Below are 19,504 nucleotides of genomic sequence, written 5' to 3' on the forward strand. Positions count from 1 at the left end.
TATGCTATTAACAGCATATACTGCACTTATTTGTTGTTTTTCTGATCCACAGTATACTGTACATCATTAGGCTAGGCAAAATATTTAAAATGTACTTTTATAAAGAAAAGTGCTGTGACCCTGACCAATATATTCAGCTGCAGAAAAGTAGATTTATAAATTCATTTATTATAGGAAGTTATCCGTGCAAGAATATTCCAAGGGGCCGTGAATATTAGAGTTCTAATTAACTGGTTACCATAGAAACCAATCTGATATATTCATCCTTAGATCATGTCCTATGGCCTGAGAGGAAATAAATGAGGTTATTATGCAGTACAAGAAATAAAGAGAGATATATTTATATGTAATACTAGCCAATTACACAGCAACAACTCTTAATTGGGTTTTTTGATAAATGATCTTACCGTCTTTTTTCTAATGGCTGTAAAACACGGATACATTGTACTGCAAGTGCATGATTAACTGAAGTCTGAGCCTAGGTGATCAAGTATTATTTTCAGGTCAATGGTAATCATTTATTATAATAAAGTACATTTTTATCAAAATGTGTGTCTCATACTAAAATGTTCTACAATCTCCTCCATAGGTTATATTTGACCCCCGATAAGCTCTAGAAGATCTGATATTCTCTTTCAAACCAGTGTTGGTGTAACTATGGGTATATTGGTGACATTTGCCATATGTTTGGGTCCTGTCCAAAACTAGACCATTAAAAGGTTAGGGGTTTGCAATTATCAAGTAAGATAAAGTAACAGGATCTAGTGTGACACCAGATCCCCTTGTACTGTAACACTATTTCATTTAAATCGGGAGGTCGTTGCCTCTGTAGATAGGTATGTGATGCGGCATATACTAATTGCAACCAAAGCCCTAATGGTTTTTTATTGGCAATCGGCAGTAATGCCAACACTCAACACTATTGAAACTGAAGTACAGGGGCAGGGGGAAGATGAGCATACTTACCTGATCACTGGCAGGATTCCCTCCATCAGAATGCAGGCGTCGGTATTCTGAAAGCAGGCATCCCCACCGTATAAGGTTACCACATCTTCCCTTTAATTCTGGACACATATTAATTACACAGGTTCTGTGGCTGATTAAAACCAGGTGAAATGGAGTCTTGAAGTCAGCCAGCCACAGAATCTGTCTAATTAATATGTGTCCAGAATTAAAGGGATGAGGTGGTAACCCTACCACCGTATCAGTTATAATAAGCACCTCATTTCAGATATGGGGACTGTCCAATAGGTATATGTTTATCATACCCTTTCACCTTTAGAAGGGTAAACCCTTGATCATGTCCATGATAACACAAAGCTGGAGAAATCAAGTGATCACAGTGTTTGGAGTAGGCACAGCCCATGAAAACCACTGGAGGAAGATGGAAGTGTCACTAATAGAGTGATAGGCTTTTTAGTTGCAATTCCACAATCCTTCTAGGGATATAGCGATGCTCACCGCTCATGGCGTGCCTTGCTGTGGGTCTGAACTAACAAGCTAGGCTGTGCTCCGACTAGCCACAGCTGCATGTATCTCTATTGGGGGCTGTGCATGCACATGTGCATCATAGTCCGTGGGCACAGTTGCCGCACAAGATTTGCCACAAGTAGGATGCACAGCAGAAAAGGTAGGTACTGTAGATAGGGTGGATACAACATGCTCGTTTCGCTGCTTGACAGCTTTTCTTAAAGATATAACTGAAAGTAAAAAAGCAAAAAACATTTACATTTTTAAAAAAGAGTAAGAGTAACTCAGAGTAAAATACAGTACAGAGTCGTGGGTGAATTTGCATTTGAAGTGGTCATCAAGTCCTAGCAGCCTTCATCATCAGCGACTCTTGCACCAGCCCTTAGACCAGGGGAGAGCAATTATTTCAGATGGGGGGGCACTTAAAACTTCCAGTAAATATTTGAGGGACATACAGAAAATAGCTTTTGCCAATGACTACACCCAGGGGCAGATCCAGAACAAAATGACAGGGGAGGTGGGCACCTTGACAGGAAAAGGGGTCGCGAGAGGGGAAATGGTCTCATTCATCCATACATACCCTGACACTCTTATTCATCCATACATACCCTGATGCTCTCATTCATCCATACATACCCTGACGCTCTCATTCATCCATACATACCCTGACGCTCTCATCCATACATACATACATACATACATGCACTGAGGCTCTCACACATACATACACTGCCCCCATATATACAGTACATTTCACACCACCCCCACACCAAGGCACACCAAGTAAGACCACTACCACTTTAGGCAGCCACTACTGGGGGCACAATTGTTTACAAATGGCATCTTACTTCTGGTCTGGGCTGCTGCTGCTGGCTTATGGTTCTGCTGGCCCTGCTGCCGGCACAAGGAGTCCCCCATGTGGGCTGCTGCTGGATCATGAAGCTCCCTCTGTGGGCTGCTGCCAGCACGTTGGCTCCTGCTGCTGGCTCATGGTCCCTGACATGCGCAGGCACAGCTGAGCTGCTGTCGGGGAATGCTTTCCCTTGGTGCTAGTGGCTCAGCGCTGATGCTGATGGGGAGCAGCATACTTGCCTACTTTTGAAAACTAGTTTCAGGGAGATTATAGTTGGTAATAGAATTTTGCACAGCGCCCCATTGAGGGGGCGTGTCATGCTCCACTTAAAGGGCGTGTCTAGTTCCATATATGGAGAGAGTGTGAAAAGAGATTGTGAATGAGGCACCTAGAAGCATGGGTGTGTACTGCTACATCTGAGAGGAATCTTTTAAAATGACCTATAGCCAAATGAAGATGAGCCCCAAAGCAGTCAGTAAGAGCTATTATACTTGATAAAGTCCTGGGAAATGGTGCTGATGATTCAATGTAAATGTATCTATCTCTCATTCCTTTTTTCCCCAAAAATTTAACAGTGTAATATGTGAAATGAGGGAGATTGGTAGACTAATGAGGGAGAGAGGGAAATTGCTGCTATCTCAGAAAGTCTCCTGCAGAATGTAGGAGGGTAGGCAACTATGCTTAGAACAGAGGTGGATTGGCCCGCTGAGAAACCGGGCCATTTCCCAGTGGACCGGTCCAGATTTGGCTGCTTTTCCCCCTTGTCCGGGCCGCCGCTTTCCGCCCTGGGCCTGGCTGTGTTGCCTACAGTAAATATGGCCACAGCCGGCCGCGGCTTTGACCAGTTTGAAGATAGCCATGGCCGTCCCCGCTGGTCGCTCTTGGTTGACGTCATCAATTTTCCCAGGCTGGATTTAGTTACCAATCTACCCCTGGCTTAGAAGGTATACATACTGTATGCCCATTAGCGGCAAATTGTAAGTCAGGTAAAGATGATAATGTTTGGTTTGTGCATGTAAGCTGCAACTGAGACTCATTAGTAATCTTCAAACACATACACAAAACAGAAGACATTGCAGAAAATGGTCCTTCATGACCGTAACAGATTACCATAAAATAATATCAGCCATGTTCTGCATTCTAGAAATAACAAATCATATCCTTAAACTCAAACAGATTTCATGCAGTTCAGGTCTGAAACCTTGACCTTTACTCTGAGATTGAAATTAATGAGCTGTAAAGTATCTCCCATAATTTCTTCCATATCCAACCAACGCTAACTGAAATGAATAACACTCTGGTTAATGAGAAATACATTGGCACATATTTGCAACTGTATATACAAAATCCATTAGTGATCACAAAATTCATTTATATTTTGCAATCTTAAAAATGAAACTACTGTAGGTAGGAAAACTGGATTTTTTACATTATTTTAGCCTTCAATCAGGAGCAGAGCTGTCTGGTAACCCAGAGCTGGCGGGAGCCCCGACGATGTATTGACCACTGGGGCCTGATTTTGCTTATCGCTCATCTGCATGCGAGTAGATAGCCACTGCCCAGACAAAAAGAAAACCCGCCCTCTGCAAATCTTCAAGTGATTCGCGAAAATATCCCAGATTCAAGAACCATCAAATTTTTCCAGTTTCTACAAAAGTAAGTAAGTTACGCTCCATACACATTGAACAATTTGGTCGCTAAGCGATTATGACTTTTTATCGGGATAAATAGCTCAGCAACCAAATCACTGTGTCCCATTTTCATCAGAGACCAGCAATGGTCGCGGGTGAATATGGAGTCAGTGCAGGAGAAAGCCGCTGGTCGCAGGAACATCTGACCAGGGACCAGTACTGGGTGGTCACGGGAGCGCACTCCTAACGACCGTCGCCACATACACAAGACCATATCCCCGGTGATATAGGCTTAACTCTGAACCCATCAGGGGAAGTATCAGCACTCGCCTATTCAATGCTGTCATTATTGACAGCATTGAAAGCTATCTTTTTTTTTAAGTCGGATCTGTTTTGTTGGAAATGGCCATGGATTGTCGAAATCTCAGCCATTTTCGGACAATTTCTCGACTTTCCGATACTCGACTGTCGGTACTTTAAATACAAACAGTAGAATTACTGTTGAAAGCCAGTGAAAACATCAGTGATTCTGACTGTCGGGACGTTCCGATAGTCAGAATCCTGGTTTGAATACCCCCCTTATACTGTAAGTACATTACAGTATTATTAAATTGCTACCATTAAAGTGTTACATATGCTTATAAACCTGAGAATGAACCATCTATGGCATATATGAAGTAGAGTTTTCCTAAAAATTTTATATGAATACTATCAAATATAAAATTGTACAGTAACTACAATACATCCTTGTGATTCTAATGAATTCAATGTTATTTGCTTTAATACTTGTTTTGATGTATTAAATGTAAAAAAATCCTCCATTTTTTAAGTGACTTTCTATTATATAAGGATGAGGCAAAGTCTTATAGGTGGTGGTGTTTCTCTAGCGCGTTCTATTACTGCTTATCCTACTAACCTTATCTGCTACTAACAGGGAGTATCTATAGAGCTTCTGTTGCTACTTCTAGCACATATAAGGGTAGTTTGTCTTCCTTTTAACTACAATACATGGACATCATTTATTATTGTTCAAAAACTTATCTTTCCACATCAACAAATTTGGTAAAATATGTAAAAAGTGTAATACTATAATGAATGCAACCAATAGTAGTACAGGTTGAGTATACCTTATCTGAAATGCTCGGGACCACGAGCATTTTGGATAAGGGATTTTTTTGGTTTTTGGAATATTTGTTTTTTCCATACTTACCTGGTCCCCTGGTGGTGCCCTGATGACCCCCCCCCCCCCCCCCCCCCCCCCCGATGTCCACGGCGGTCTTTAGGATCCTCTTCAATGGCATCTCTGGTCCCAGGGGTGCATTCTGTGACTGCGTACTCGTGCAATGCACCCTTGGGACAGGAGATGCCATTAAGGAACCCGGAGGACACGTCAACATTGGGGGATGAGGTAAGTAAGAAAAAAGGGGTGAGGGGGGGGAAACAAAATATTCTGAAAAACCACGGTTTTCAGAATATTTCAGTTTTTGGAATACACTAATAATGGAGACCCGACCTGTAATAGAATGAAGATTTTAATTCAGGGTGTCCAAACTTTTTGCAAAGAGGACCAGATATGGTGACGTGAAAATGGGTGGGAGCCTTCAGCCTGACATTCTTTGAACCCTTAATCACATTAGAATGGTCCCCCACTCTGCCCCCATTCACTGTATGTCCCCCAGCATGCCCCCATTCACTGTATGTCCCCCAGCGTGCCCCCACTCACTGTATGTCCCCCAGCGTATCCCTTCCCTTCACTGTATATTCCCCACCTGACCCCCCTTCTCTGTATTTTCCCCAGCCTGCCCCCATTCACTTTATGTCCCCCACTCTGCCCCCATTCACTGTATGTCCCCCACTCTGCCCCTTTCACTGTATATTCCCATAAACTGCCCCTCCTTCGCTGTATGTACCCCATTCACTGTATGCCCCCCACTCTACCCCCATTCACTATGTCCCCCGGGCTGCCCACCCTTCTCTGAATGTACCAAATACTGCCTCCCTTCACTGTATATTCCCGGCCGCCACCCTTTTCCGCATATTATGGGAGCAAGCTTCCCCTTTGCTGCTCCCCCCTCGCCGCACACTGCTGTCTCTGTGATCGCAGTGGAGGGTGATATATAATTGCAGGAGTTGGACACATACTCATCTGAAAGACGGCAAACAGTGGCAGCCGGCAGCCCCTCACCAATGCAAACAGCAAGAAAGCAAGGTAAAGGCACGCTCGCCGGGGTCCCACCTCTAGAGTCCTGTGCTGTGCGTCTCATGTCAGATATATAGATATATTCCACAAATTCCACTAAATATACTATAAATGATCTTATATTATACACTCCCTGATATCTGTACAGAACACAACATCAGTATAACAAATGAAAGGAAGACATCATTTAACAATTATTTTTGTAAACTAAATAATACAGATTTCTTTGTTTCAAAAATGAATGTCCGACAGTAGTTGCAGATTCAGATAGAATACTATGGGGGAAATTTACTATACAAATAAGAATTTTTTAGGCATATTTGCCTTAGTAAAATTCCCCCCATGTGACAAACAAAATTGTATGTTTTTACTGCAGAATATATAAACTTATATCATTTGATTTTCAGCAAGCAATTGAATTTAAAAGTGGATTTATGATTGTATACTCTAGCTTTTAATCTCAAGATACTATTGCAACATTATCCACCAAAATAGGGCAAGAAGTTATCCTTGAATTTTAATTAAAAAGAAATCCCATAAATAATAAAATCTATACTTGATATTTTTTTATGCTCAAGCAATTGACTTTTGGACTCCTGGGAAAATTTGATTCACATTATCATCATGTATCCTAGGGCTCCAATAATACTTCCCACCTACCAGATGCCTTCTTTAGAATGAGTTCCCAAAGGTGACTGATAAGAATGATTACATTTCATGTATCCCTTCCTGGGTGAATAAAAGACATGAAACATTATTTTCATAGTATATTAGGGTTATCGCCTCTATCTTGTAATCTGTTTTTTTTTTCTACCTTACTAAATTGTTTTGGAAATAAAGATTCTGGGACAGATTTCATCCTTCACACAGACTCTCCCAAGGGAACACTGCACATCGTGAGTTATAGTTACACAGAGATAAAATTGAGGTGGACTCTGCTGGTTTCCAGGTGACTTTAATATTATTAGTGGATTCACAGACACATAGGGGTAGAGATTTATTAAGCTTGGAGAAGAGATAAACTGGAGATAAAGCGGAGAAAAGGTAAAAGAAGATAAAGCACCAGCCAATCAGCTGTGTTTGAAAAAGACAGTTGGGAGTTGATTGGCTGGTGCTTTATCTCCTTTTACCTTATCTCCGCTTTATCTCCAGTTTATCTCTTCTCCAAGCTTAATAAATCTGCCCCTTAATGACATAAAACTGTTTAGTTCCGTGTATGGATATTGAGACAAACCCGTAAAGCCCCATACACGCTAGTCGATATTGTGAACAATATTGCTCAGTAAGGGCCTAGTGTGTATACCCAATATCGTTAATGATGAACGCTAGTTTACATCGTACAACCTCATCCTTCAATGTTCCGACTGTCAAGTGTCGGAAAGTGGGCACGTCGGTGAAAATGGCTGAAGATTGTTGATAAATGGCTGTGAATTCGACAATCCATGGCCGTTTCCGACAAAACAGATCTGACTCGTTTTACAGATGGTTCTGTTTTGTCGGAATCCGCCTTCAATGCTGTAGTAAACGACAGCATTGAATAGGTGGCGGGCGCTATTTCCCCAGGCGGCAATAGCAGCCGATATTGAATGCCCCCCATAGTATTGTAATTAAATAAATATTATGAATGCCTGTAGTCATTTTCAGTACGCAAAAAACATTCGACATGATCTATGTGTCACCTCTTAGTTGGCAGAGGTTAATGTTTAGTAGGCCAATCCTGGGCACTCCAGTGGTCTCATGTTAAACAAAGCTTGAAATATACAAAAGAGCCATCATAATAGTAGAACTCCTGATGACTAAACATTATCATAATTAACGAGGCTAGGTGAAAAGTTAGATGTAATAAAAAAAGGAATGTTACTAAAATTGGTGAACCTTGGATTATGAAAAAATTTCCAATTTTCACAGTACCCCTCCAAAGTTTTCCTTATGCCCTTGCCTCCAGGTTTCTTAAGTTTGTAGAGGCATAAGCTAAGTGAGGGTAGCAGGCCTGCCAGCTGCTGTGTGCTTTATGGACAGTCTATCTAGTACCTGCTAAAGACTATGAGGTGCATATTCAATGCACTGTGCGATCCTAATGGTGGGGTGTAGTATTCTGCAGATGGAGGAGCACTTTCTTGCTAGCTGCCAGGAGATCTGCACTGATCCTTGGCTGAACGCTGCCCCACCGGTGTTTTCGCGAAATTAGCAGCAAAATATATAATGATAAAAGGGCCCTTAAGACCTCTCCAGGGTGCTGAGTACTTGACTCTGGTCCGAATCAGACCTGACCACATAGCTGCAAATTCGCATGTGGCCAATAAACGATACAATGTGCATGAGAACGGGTCTCAGTATCCTGCGACTATTTCTATACGCATTTCCTTTACAAGGTGATTGACAGGCAGTAGGCATGTGGGAGGTGGAAACCTCTGGTAATGTTGGGGAAAACCCTAGGCGTGCCTGAGCATTTTAGGGGAGGGGGTGATTTCACTCTACCAGGCAGGCCATGCAAATTTGCAGCTGTACGATCACGTCAGGCCCACTGTTCAGTTATTACAGTTTTCTAGTTGAATAATCTTAAGCAAAGCTGATAAGAGGAAAGATGATATTAGTTCAGTTCTTACAATCGTCCCTAATGAGTAAGGGGAGGGATTGAGTTATGATAACAAAGGAATAAAAAACACTTAATAAAGTACACATATTAAATACCATTAAGAAACATAAAACAAAGCACAACATTAAAACAATTGTAAATCAATTAGGCTTATCTGTTAAGCAAGCTATGTGTTGTTTGCCATTCAGCAAACAGAGATGGAATTGCCCCTTTCATAAGTGCCTGTGTGTGTTCCTAAGTAAGTAGTCACAGATAGGAGAAGCAGCCAGCTCATGCCTAGGGAGAGCAGTACAACATATTTGCCAACAATATACATTCCACAGAGGGAAGGGCAACTAATCTTACAACAGGCATCTAGATGCTATTAATATGCAGTTGTTGCTGCTATGCTATCCTAAGTCACCTATTCTGTCTTGTAACCTATAATGAGACAAACTGAGGCACCAGGTATAGGTAGTCACCAACATATAGCAAAGGGCCTTATCCAGACAAAAATCTGGCTGTTCTGTGACTAGCTGCCAATCCATATGCAACTCACTCACCATTCAATGATTTTCCAAGTCTTTGCAGTCTGTGTTTACCCAGAACTGAAGGCCCCCATACACTAGTCCGACTTGACCTTGAGAGCCCCTGGCAGTTCCTCGGAAGGCGCACTTACGATTTGGCACTTGATGTCCCAAATTTACATGCAATAAATTGCCGCGGGAAGCGGCTGCTGAAACTAAAACCATATTTTGAAAAGACTGGCTGGCCATTTATTGGCTGAGAGGATTCTCTCAGCCAATCAGATGGGAGGCCGCTAATTGGCTGAGAGAAATCTTGGCCAGCCAGTCTTTTCAAAATATAGTTGCCTGTTTAGCAGCCACTTTCCGCCCCACCAATAGCGCTATTAGTTCCCATCTGCCGCAGGAGCCTCGGCGCTGACTGCCCATCCACCGCAGGGACCACGCTGACTACTCATCCGCCGCAGGGACCCCTCTGCCTCCCCAGCCACTGCAGGGACCCAGCTGCCTCCCCAGCTGCCGCAGAGACCCCACTGCCCACCCCACAGACCCCGCCACTGTACATAGGTGTGTGCCAGTAGTGCTTCACCACTGGCACACACCGGGGATCGGACCCAATACATCGGGGAGCTGGTCATTTTTCAAACACAAAATGTGACATGGCAGTTAGGAGCTGATTGGCTGGTGGTTTATCTCTCTCCATTTTATCACTTTTCAAGCTTATCCAACACATGATAGCAAATAAGGGCCATCCATGGACTGGATTTATTGTGACCGTGCTCTGGGAGAATTATCCCTCCTACATTTGAAAAACTGACCAACATTTACATGAAACAACCCCCCAAATATTTCTCATGGTATGATACTGTGGGAACTGCCTAGACAAAGATGGGAACTGCTGTCATTTCTGTTTCATGATTGTTGTCCTTTGAAAACTGAAGAAAGATAGCAACGTAAATGTTATGTTTCGAACGCCAGAAGATTCCTGCAACTATGCCTTTGTAGGTGTAGGAGCTCACGCTGCTGCTCTGGAACCTTCCAGCTAAAACAACAAGGCAATCCCTATGTCATTCTGCTAGAGCCCTCCCCCGTCTTGCATCTTCCCAGCATGTAGCTGTGTCTGCAGGAAGAGGTGGCTTTACATTAAAAGCACAGTGGGAAACCCATTGTGCATCAGCTGACTGTACTGTACATAACATAGAACACCAGTCATGTTTTCTTTAGACTGCTCAGACGGCAGTCTCACTCCTCATTGTCTTTCACAACAACTCATGACTTGACCTAACAAGTGATTCAAGTTTGTCTTGGACATGGTTGTCTGGAAAAATATAATTTCTTTTTTTTTCATATCAGATTAAGATCCTGTGACTCATGCTTTCATTTTGGATGGATTATTTGTGTTTGCATCTTTAGAACTTGACAGTGGTATTTAGTTCAACAAAACAAGAGAGCGTTATTAAAGCTTCTTAAGAGATCATGGTGTTGCTTATAGAAACCATTCAGAATCTGAGTAGTAAATTGATATAAAATGATAGCTTCAATATGATTGGTTGCTATGGGTAACAGCTGCCTGTAGGCAATATACGCTTCTTGTTTTCTGGCAGAAGTTGGGCAGCATTAACAACAGAGTGCGAGTGGTGTAGTTTTCACTATAGGCCACCAATTTTCAAGCAAAGCGGCAATACTTTGTGCACCGGAAAGCACTTGGACTATACTCACCACTTCCACCTGAAGTCATGGCTTCAAGAACTTTGTTTCTCTTTCGCAAAATGATGGTCTTCTCATGGAAGTCCACCCTAGAGAACAGTGGGCCCTGAGAATAATTGGAATACATACCCTATAAATAGTCTATTACGTTTTACAAATTAGCTATGTAGACTGAATGGAAAAACAAACATTTGCTTAATCTCTCCACTTCCGTTTAATATACAGTGCATCTGACAAAGTCTGAAGAATTCAAACAGACTTTGTACAAGCACCAAGGGGTCCTAATGTTTTGTCAGCATTCATAATGTCTACATTTGTTATGTCGACATTCACTAATGGTGGTGGTGCGGTCAGGGCCGGATTTCCCACTAGGCCCGTGAGGCACGGGCCTAGGGGCGGCACAATGTATGGGCGGCAGCAGGCAACATTGAGATTAGATGGCTGGCAGTGCAGCAGCCTGGCCAAGCGGTGCGGGCATTGGCAAATGATGAGCAGCGCTGCCTGTGTCATGATCAGCAGCGGTGCCGCTTGTCGCTCACCACTGCCCTCTCACATGTGTGTTTGCAGTCCGACTCCTCCCACAGCGATGTCACCATCTGGTCTAGAGATGGGTCGTTCGCGAACAAAGCAAATCTTTTGAACGGATCCCATGAAAGAACGAGTGAGCCACCGATCCCAAAAAGGTGATCCGTAGTTCTTTTACTTTCAGTTTAGTTTTTAATTACAATGCATTTTCCTGATCTCAGTACTGCCACCTGTGGCAGCTGAGATGTACTGGCTCCGGAGACTGAGTACAGTGCTGTGACTGCAAGTGAAAGAAGGAATAATAAGGCTGCTGCTGCTAGGGATGGCCATCGGTGCAGACACCATCGATGGTTGCCATTGATGGCGATTCTGCACCCAGCCATCGATCACTGTTTTAAAAAGAAAAAGTTAAAAAAAGGGCAATAAATGATTGTAAAACAAATTATGCTTCACTATTCTCAAATTACCCCTTCTTGCAAAGTGAACTGTTGACCCGCCTAAAAGATACGGATCTTTTCACTGACTGATCTGCTGGATCCCAGCCTTTGCTAGTGACCCGGTTTGCCCATCTCTAGTCTGGTCTGGAACTTGAAGTTCAGCTAGCTCAGCGTGCTGATGCTGAGCTCAGCTGAGCTACTGCCCCCCCTGTCGCTATTGGCTGCTGTGTCAATGGGCGTGCAGGGTGGGCGTCATACTGTGTGTGTGCCTCAGCTCCAGGCTCCTGGCTTCAGGCTCCCTCCCGCCCTCCCTCTCGAGAAGAGTTCACTGCACTACAGATTTTTTTAAAAAAGGTGCGTACCGCTGTGGCTGAAGTTTGATTATGAATATGTGAAAATAGGGGGGGGGCGGGGGTATCAGGTTGTGCCTAGGAGCGGCCTGATCCCTGAATTCGCCCCTGGGTGCGGTGATCATACAGACCCCAATTCTTTTTTCATTTAGTCTACGTACTGTAGCTAATTTGTAAGTCGCATAAACCCCTTTCACATCTCATTTATAGCCCAGGCTGTTGCCAGGTCGACCTGGGTCGAGGTGCAGTGTGAAAGCAACAAAGTGAATAACCTGAGTCGACCAATACAGCAATTCAACTCAGGCAATAAAAAGGGTTAAACCCGGGTCGCCCAGTGTATAATGGGTGACCTTGGTTTAGTGGGAGCCGGGTCGGACCCAGATTAATGTTGTGAAATTGGTGATAGTAGTCACCTTTCTTCAGTCCAGAGAGGTTAATAATAATGTTCAGTAGTGTTTTGCATTGGCTCCCACACCGAGTGATCTTGGCATCCTGGTGAGCCTCAGGACAATACAATCAGAGCCGGCCCTAGCTAAGTTGATGCCCTAGGCAAAATTTGGTGTGGTGCCCCCTAGCACCGCCACTAGTTCACCATACGCGACACACCATAATACCTGTGATACATTATGCCACACACTGCAATGCCCATGTCACATTATGTCATACATTGTAATGCCGTGATACATTATGCGACACATCATAATGCCTGTGATCCATTATGCCACACACTGTAATGACCGTGATACATTATGCCACACACTGTTATGCTTGTAATACATTATGCCACACACTCCAATGCCCATGATACATTATGCCACACATCTTAATGCCCATAATACATTATGCCACATACTGTAATGCCCATGAACACATTATGCCACACTCCATAATGCCCATGATACATTATGTTATGCCACACACCGTAATTCCTGTGATACATTATGTCACACACTGTAATGCCCGTGAATACATTATGCCACACACTGTAATGCCCTGTAAGGAGGAGAAGCTGAGTTCAGCTATGGGGATATTAAAGCCGTCATTTGCTGCCCGCTTGATGCCGCTTGATGCCGATGGTCCTAACCTGGGAGAGGTCAGGAATCAGGTGCTAAAGCTGCTGTCTCTGTTACTGATGGAACTGTGGCAGAGAGCTGGCCTTGAAGGTGACAAGCACCAACAGGGTGCTGCAGCTAGGAAACAAATCTCCCAGTGCAGCAGGGAGCCACTCACAGACCCATAGCCAGGATGATTCGCTTGGTGTTGGCTCCAAATTTAAAATGCTGCTGTCCAGGCCCATGAAAGATGTAGTGGCAGTATCTCCTTAAAGGTGGAACTGCGCAACAGTGCACTCGGAAGGGAAGAGCCATTGCGGACTCTGCTGGCTCATTGCTATGCCACTGCGTACACACACATCCTGTTCCCCTCAGTCCTTACACAAGCACACATAAAGAGCCTGCTCCCCTTAGTCACTACACAATACACACAGATTGTTCCCCTCAGTCCCTGCACAAATACACATACAGATGGTTTCCCTCCATCAATGGAACAGCAAAACAATGGTTTTTTTTGTGGTTTTTTTTAAGTGCCGGGACACAGAACATAGCACCGCCCTCGACAACCACAAAGCCCCACCCCCGTGATTTGATTGGCCCACAGGCCAATCAATCAAACACAATGGATGACCATCGATATGTAAAAATATTGATGGTCATCCATTGCATAGTTTAGCACTATCAATGGCCAGTTGCAGAATTGCCATCCCACGGGGGCCATCCCTAACTCAGTGGCCCCAGTGGCCATGCCCCTTTAAACTACAACACTAAAAACAAACAGCGTCTCGCTGCAGGAAGAGACCAGGAGCAGGCTCCCCTATCGGAGTGCTGTTTGACCTGACCTCATGCTGCTGCTAAATGCTGACAGGTGTGACTCTGGGAGAGGGGAAGGAGGGAGGCAATAGCCCCTGAAAATGCATAGTGCTGGTCCTATGCTAGGCAGGCTTGAATGCCCCTTGGCATTGCAAAAGCCCTAGTCATTTGCCTAGTCTGCCTATGCCTAGGGCCACCTCTGAATATAATAGACAAAGCCAGTGCTCTGGGTCACGGTGCCAATCATAAAATATATGGACAAATAGAAGCAAACCTTGTCCCACACCACATAATTAAAGCCAGGGATGACATATACTGTAAGTGCAATTTACTTTTTTTAATTGATAAATAAGATGTTCCAGAGTGCCGAGATTCAAAAAGTTTGGTAACCACTGATGTATTAGATTAGTCCAGGGCTGCCTTTAGGAATTTTGGGGCCCGGGACTGAGTTCCAGTCCGGGCCCCCCTCTCTCCTCCCTCTTCACTTCACTTACCACCCCCGGCTGCTGCTCCCCCAAGCTCTCCTCCTCTGTGCTGCCTGCATTGCTCTCAGTGCACTGAACAAAGCAGGTTCCAGAGCACAGGCTTCTTCAACTCAGGACGCCGGCGGCCAATTAAAATGCAGCACCGGCTGGTGAACCAATCAGAGCTCACGTATCGTTAGCCGTTCTGATTGGCTAATGATGCATTAGCTCTGATTGGCTCAAAAGCCGGTGCAGCATTTTAATTGGCAGCAGGCTTTCTGAGTTGAAGAAGCCTGTGCTCTGAGACCTGCTATGTGAACAGGCAGGCAGCACAGCGGAGGCAGTCGGGGGGGGGGGGGGGGGGGCAGTCAGAGACGTCATGCATGGGACAGATGTACCCACAGCATCTCCCTAATGGTGGCCCTGTATTAATATAGAATATGTGTCATTTATCTCAGATTCTGACCCATTGGAGTTTGTAGTCTAATGTTCCCAACATATGCATACCAGTAGGGTTTTGGAGTGTAAGCGCAAACCGGATCACTCAGACTAAACCTCCCAAAAATGGAAAGAACATACAAACTCTACACATCTTTCAACTGATTGGCAAGACTAGCTTCAGGAGTATGTAGGAGGTGTCAGGCAGAACTATGACTCACACATACTAATGAGATTAATCATTATCACAATACATGTTTATTGCTCTCGACTCCGGGACTATGTAAAAACCGGACCCGGACTAAACCCCGGACCACCGGACCGGACATCAAAATCTGCAGTCCGGAGCTTGAAGTGTCCGGTCCGGGCAGTGTCCCGTCTGGGGTGTGTCTTATCCGGGGGTCCCTGTGATAGCTATCATCAGGGGGACATGGGGAAGGGGAGATTACAGCCTCCCCATGTGGTCCGGCCCGTCCGGTTTTTGCTACATTCCCGGACCATACAGGGAGACTTTATTCTACCCCTCCTCCTCTCCCTGGTGACAGGTGTCACAGGCAGCCCCCCCGGAAAGGACACCCCCGGACAGGACACCCCCCGGACGCTACAAGCTCCGGACTGCAGATTTTGATGTCCAGTCCGGGGGTCTTGTCCTGGTCCGGTTTTTACCCATACCCCTCGATTCTTCCTTTTGCATCAAAGTACGGTTCTAACCCAAAAAAAGTGCACTAGTACAAGACAAGTGCTTTAGACCATAGTTTCATAAATAAGACTAATACTGACATTGATCTGTACTGTACTATGCTTAAATATTTCTAAATCTCATTTGATTTGTAAAATGAATACAGAAAATCCTTGAATCATTGCTAACAACAGAAGCTTTCCAGGCTACAGTCCTCAACTACAAGTAATGTGAAATGAGCCACCAATGTTATTGGTTCCATTGAGACCGCCATCCGCCAGCAGGTGCTTCCAGCAAGTTTAACCTGTAACAGTTTTCACCCAACCACTTCAGCAGCTGTGACTGCCGCAAACGATAATATTTAAACAATGAATTGAAGTGGTTTACCCTCGCTAACGATCCATGACTGAGCCATCTGTGTGTCTGTACTGAGCGTGTAACCTGCTGGAGCTAGTCTTACAATGGTATGTAGTGCAGGTGTAACACAGATACCTACAGTGACATTTCTGTTTGTTGACATGCAGGGGATGAGAGGTCCAGCACTAGAGCCACACAATACCTGATGCTGCTCAGGCAAGTTTCTGCCTTTGTTTTGACTGTCCGAACTGTTTATATTTTGGGTGTTCGCTTCAAAGATTTCAGCTGGAGATAAAAGTCATTTACATCACATGTGGCGACCACAAACCTGTTAAACAGCTGCTTTATTTTGTCATCATCTCCATTTCATTTTAAGGAAAGGAGGCAAACCTGATGTTTTCTCAGTTGAGTAATTATCGGTGGTCTGTGTCACATTGCTCATGTGTTAAGCTGGTCTTCTTGTCACAGGGGTCACAGAGGATTTATTCATTAAGGGAAAGTTTTCTTTTGGGGGGATTAACGGCAAATATGATCGTTTTGGGGACATGTTACAACTTACAGCCCCATATGCCAGGGATGGGGAACCTTTGGCCCGCCAGCTGTTGCTGAACTACACATCCCAACATGCACTGCTACAGTTTTGTTATTTGGCCATGCTAAAACTGTATCAAAGCATTCTGGGATGTGTAGTTTAACAACAGCTGGAGGGCCGAAGGTTCCCCATCCCTGCGATATGCAGTAGAAATGTGAATTAACTCAGGGGTTACGGTCACTAGCTCGACAAGAGGAAGGTCGTACATTGAAGGTCGATATGTATGAAGGTTGACATGTCTGTAGGTCGATAGTCATAAGGTTAGGTGGATGGGGTCATTAGGTCGACACATGCATTAGGTCGACTTGGGCTAGGTCGGCAGTCAAAAGGTAGACATGGGGTTTTTCTAAGCAACTACCGTCAAATTCTCAGCGGCGGCGGAATTTGCATCCAACTCTGGCCCTGATTCAGTATTGATCGTTAGCCTGCATATTCGCAGCGCCAATGATTATTGAAGGACTGCGCATGCACAGAGCCAGAGACAGCTTTGTAATGCAGGCTCTACGCTGGATGATTTGCAGGAAGCCGGCATTTGGAGGAGGGATCCGTCCGTTTGAAGGTGATGTCTGGAAAAACGCAGTCGCAGAGGACCGCTGATGTCAGCTCCGGACCCCAATGGATTTCCCAATATCCGTACGGCTGTGATAGCATTCACAGCCATGCACAGGGGCAGGATTTCACTTTGGCAGGGAGGCGGCTTACTGACCGCTGAGCTACGAAAAGTACAGTAGCAGCCCAGGGATCAGGTCTGAATGACCCCCTACATACGGAAATACACTGATTTCTCAGTATCCTAGGATGACACAGTATTTCATTTATATAGGAAAACCGCAATTTTATGGACAATTGATAAAATATTGGGTTTGCCTACAGGAAGCCTGTTCTTACCTCCAGCTTTAGTGGGATGCCACCGGTTTTGCCTGAGCTGCATTCCAAATAATTAGTGTTAAACAGAGCAGAATGTGTTTCAGACAGAGTTTTAAAAAGGGATCATCAATTCTTAGGATGATCTGCCATTCCATTGTAATTAGCTGACAATGAGGAGTGAATGAGGAGCGAAACACAGACATAATGCAAGATGTCTATGGTTTGCATCTGTGTTGCCCATTAACCGTGATAACCTCATAGGGATCAGTGAGCCTCTTGTCTAAAGCCCAGTCTGAGAACTATTTTTCAATTACAGATGAATTTAAGGTAGCTTGGCTTGGGTGGATGTGAGCCGCCTGTCCTACAGTATATGCACTCTAATGCAGATAAACCTTTAAAAAAGGTCTGCAAAACATAGAAGCAAATATACGTAAAGTACATAGCATAAAAATATACAATTCCATGAAGACATGAAAACAGTAACACGCACAAGTCTTGGCACAAATAACACTATTAACACGTTATTCAACGTGTCTATACTGGATCCTGCAGCAAATGAATCGCAGAGCCTGGAATTCCCATTCAAGATGGAAGGAAAACTCTGATTGGTCAGAGCTTGAGATGAGCCAATCAGTGAGCTTAGTCTTTTCAACTGGAATGACCATCTATAGCGGGCACATTTCCTGTATGCTAATAAGCCTTTAAGTGGAATTGGCAGTTTTGGAAAGTTCAGTTTAGAAAGTTTAAAAGCCTTTTACTAAATATTGTTTGTCACACATGAGGGTCTTAGGCCCACTTATCATGTCCGGCAGTACCGCCTCATGGTTATCTGTGCACCCCGTGGTCATCTGCAGAATTCCTCACCACTGGAAAAGTCTGGCTTTATGCGTGCAAACACATTGGATCATACTTATACATTGGATCGACCCTAATAGATGGGTCGATAGTAATTAGGTCTATAGGTCAACCACTATTGGTCGACAGGCAGTATAAAGCTAGTCGACATGTGGATTTACACATCACCGTCATCGGGGGTATACACAAGAAGCGATCCGTGCTTCATTTCTAAGCAATCTAGTCAGATCGCCTAGAAATAGCCCTCATATCGCCCCATGTAGTTGCCCCATTTGTTGGCAACGGGTTGCTTCTAGTGTAGAGAGGTGACAAACACATTGGTGTATGGCAGCACGGACGGTGTAATGGTTAGCATTTCCACCATGGCCCTAACTGTACCCGTGCTTGCGTTGGTTTCCTCCGGTTACTCCCACAATCCAAAAATATACTGGTAGGTTATTCATAGTTAGAATCAGTTTTTTGGCCAGGTATACTTGTGCATACTATGCATCAGCCAGGTGACAGTGTGGAAGGGGAACATATAACATGCTCCACATAATCATGTAACAAATCATGTATCGCATAACACACAACATACATATACTACATGGAGCACAGTGTATTGTTATTATTTACAGTCAGTAGGATCGGGCATGTTAGTTTGTGTTCAACTGGTGGGAAGAAGCATTTTGAACACCTAATTGTTTTAGCCAGGATGGCCCTGTAGTGCCTGCCAGATGGTAGAATTTTGAACAGGTTCTGGCCAAGATACTTCTGGTCATCCAAGATTTTCCCTGCATGCTTCTTGAGCCTGGACAAGTACAGTTCTTTAACAGAGGGGAGGTCAGTACTGATGATTTTCCCCGCCATCCTCACCACCCTTTGTAGCCTTTGTCTGTCTTTTTCGGTGCTGGAACGTACCATACTATGATGGAGGAGCTTAATATGGACTCTACTATCGCGGAGAAGAAGAGGAGCATTAGGTTCTCTGGAATGTTGAATTTCTTTAGTTGCCTGAGAAAGAAAAGCCTCTGGTGTGCCCTTCTGATGATGGTGTTGGATCCCAATTTTAAATCCGAGGAGATCTTGAATCCTAGGAATGCAAAGGAGTCCACCGATGGCACCACACTACCGGA

The 19,504-nt window shown here is 44.3% G+C and overlaps 1 protein-coding gene across 4 annotated transcripts in view; it reads right to left on the reverse strand.

The window, feature by feature from the left end:
• LOC146018927 (uncharacterized) overlaps nt 1–19,504 on the reverse strand; it is a 226,154-nt gene that overhangs the window by 161,034 nt on the left and 45,616 nt on the right. The window contains exon 3 of one of the 4 annotated variants that reach the window (XM_083151907.1): nt 6,815–6,883. The exons of the other annotated variants lie outside the window; for them this stretch is intronic. Within the exon in view, the coding sequence (XP_083008033.1) occupies nt 6,863–6,883 (21 nt within the window). The 3' untranslated portion in view covers nt 6,815–6,862. The remainder of the gene's footprint in view (nt 1–6,814; nt 6,884–19,504) is intronic. 4 annotated transcript variants of the gene reach the window in all.

This window comes from Crinia signifera, chromosome 1 (genome assembly GCF_055691185.1).
Source record: "Crinia signifera chromosome 1, ASM5569118v1, whole genome shotgun sequence".
In the NCBI taxonomy this organism is placed as follows: domain Eukaryota; kingdom Metazoa; phylum Chordata; class Amphibia; order Anura; family Myobatrachidae; genus Crinia; species Crinia signifera.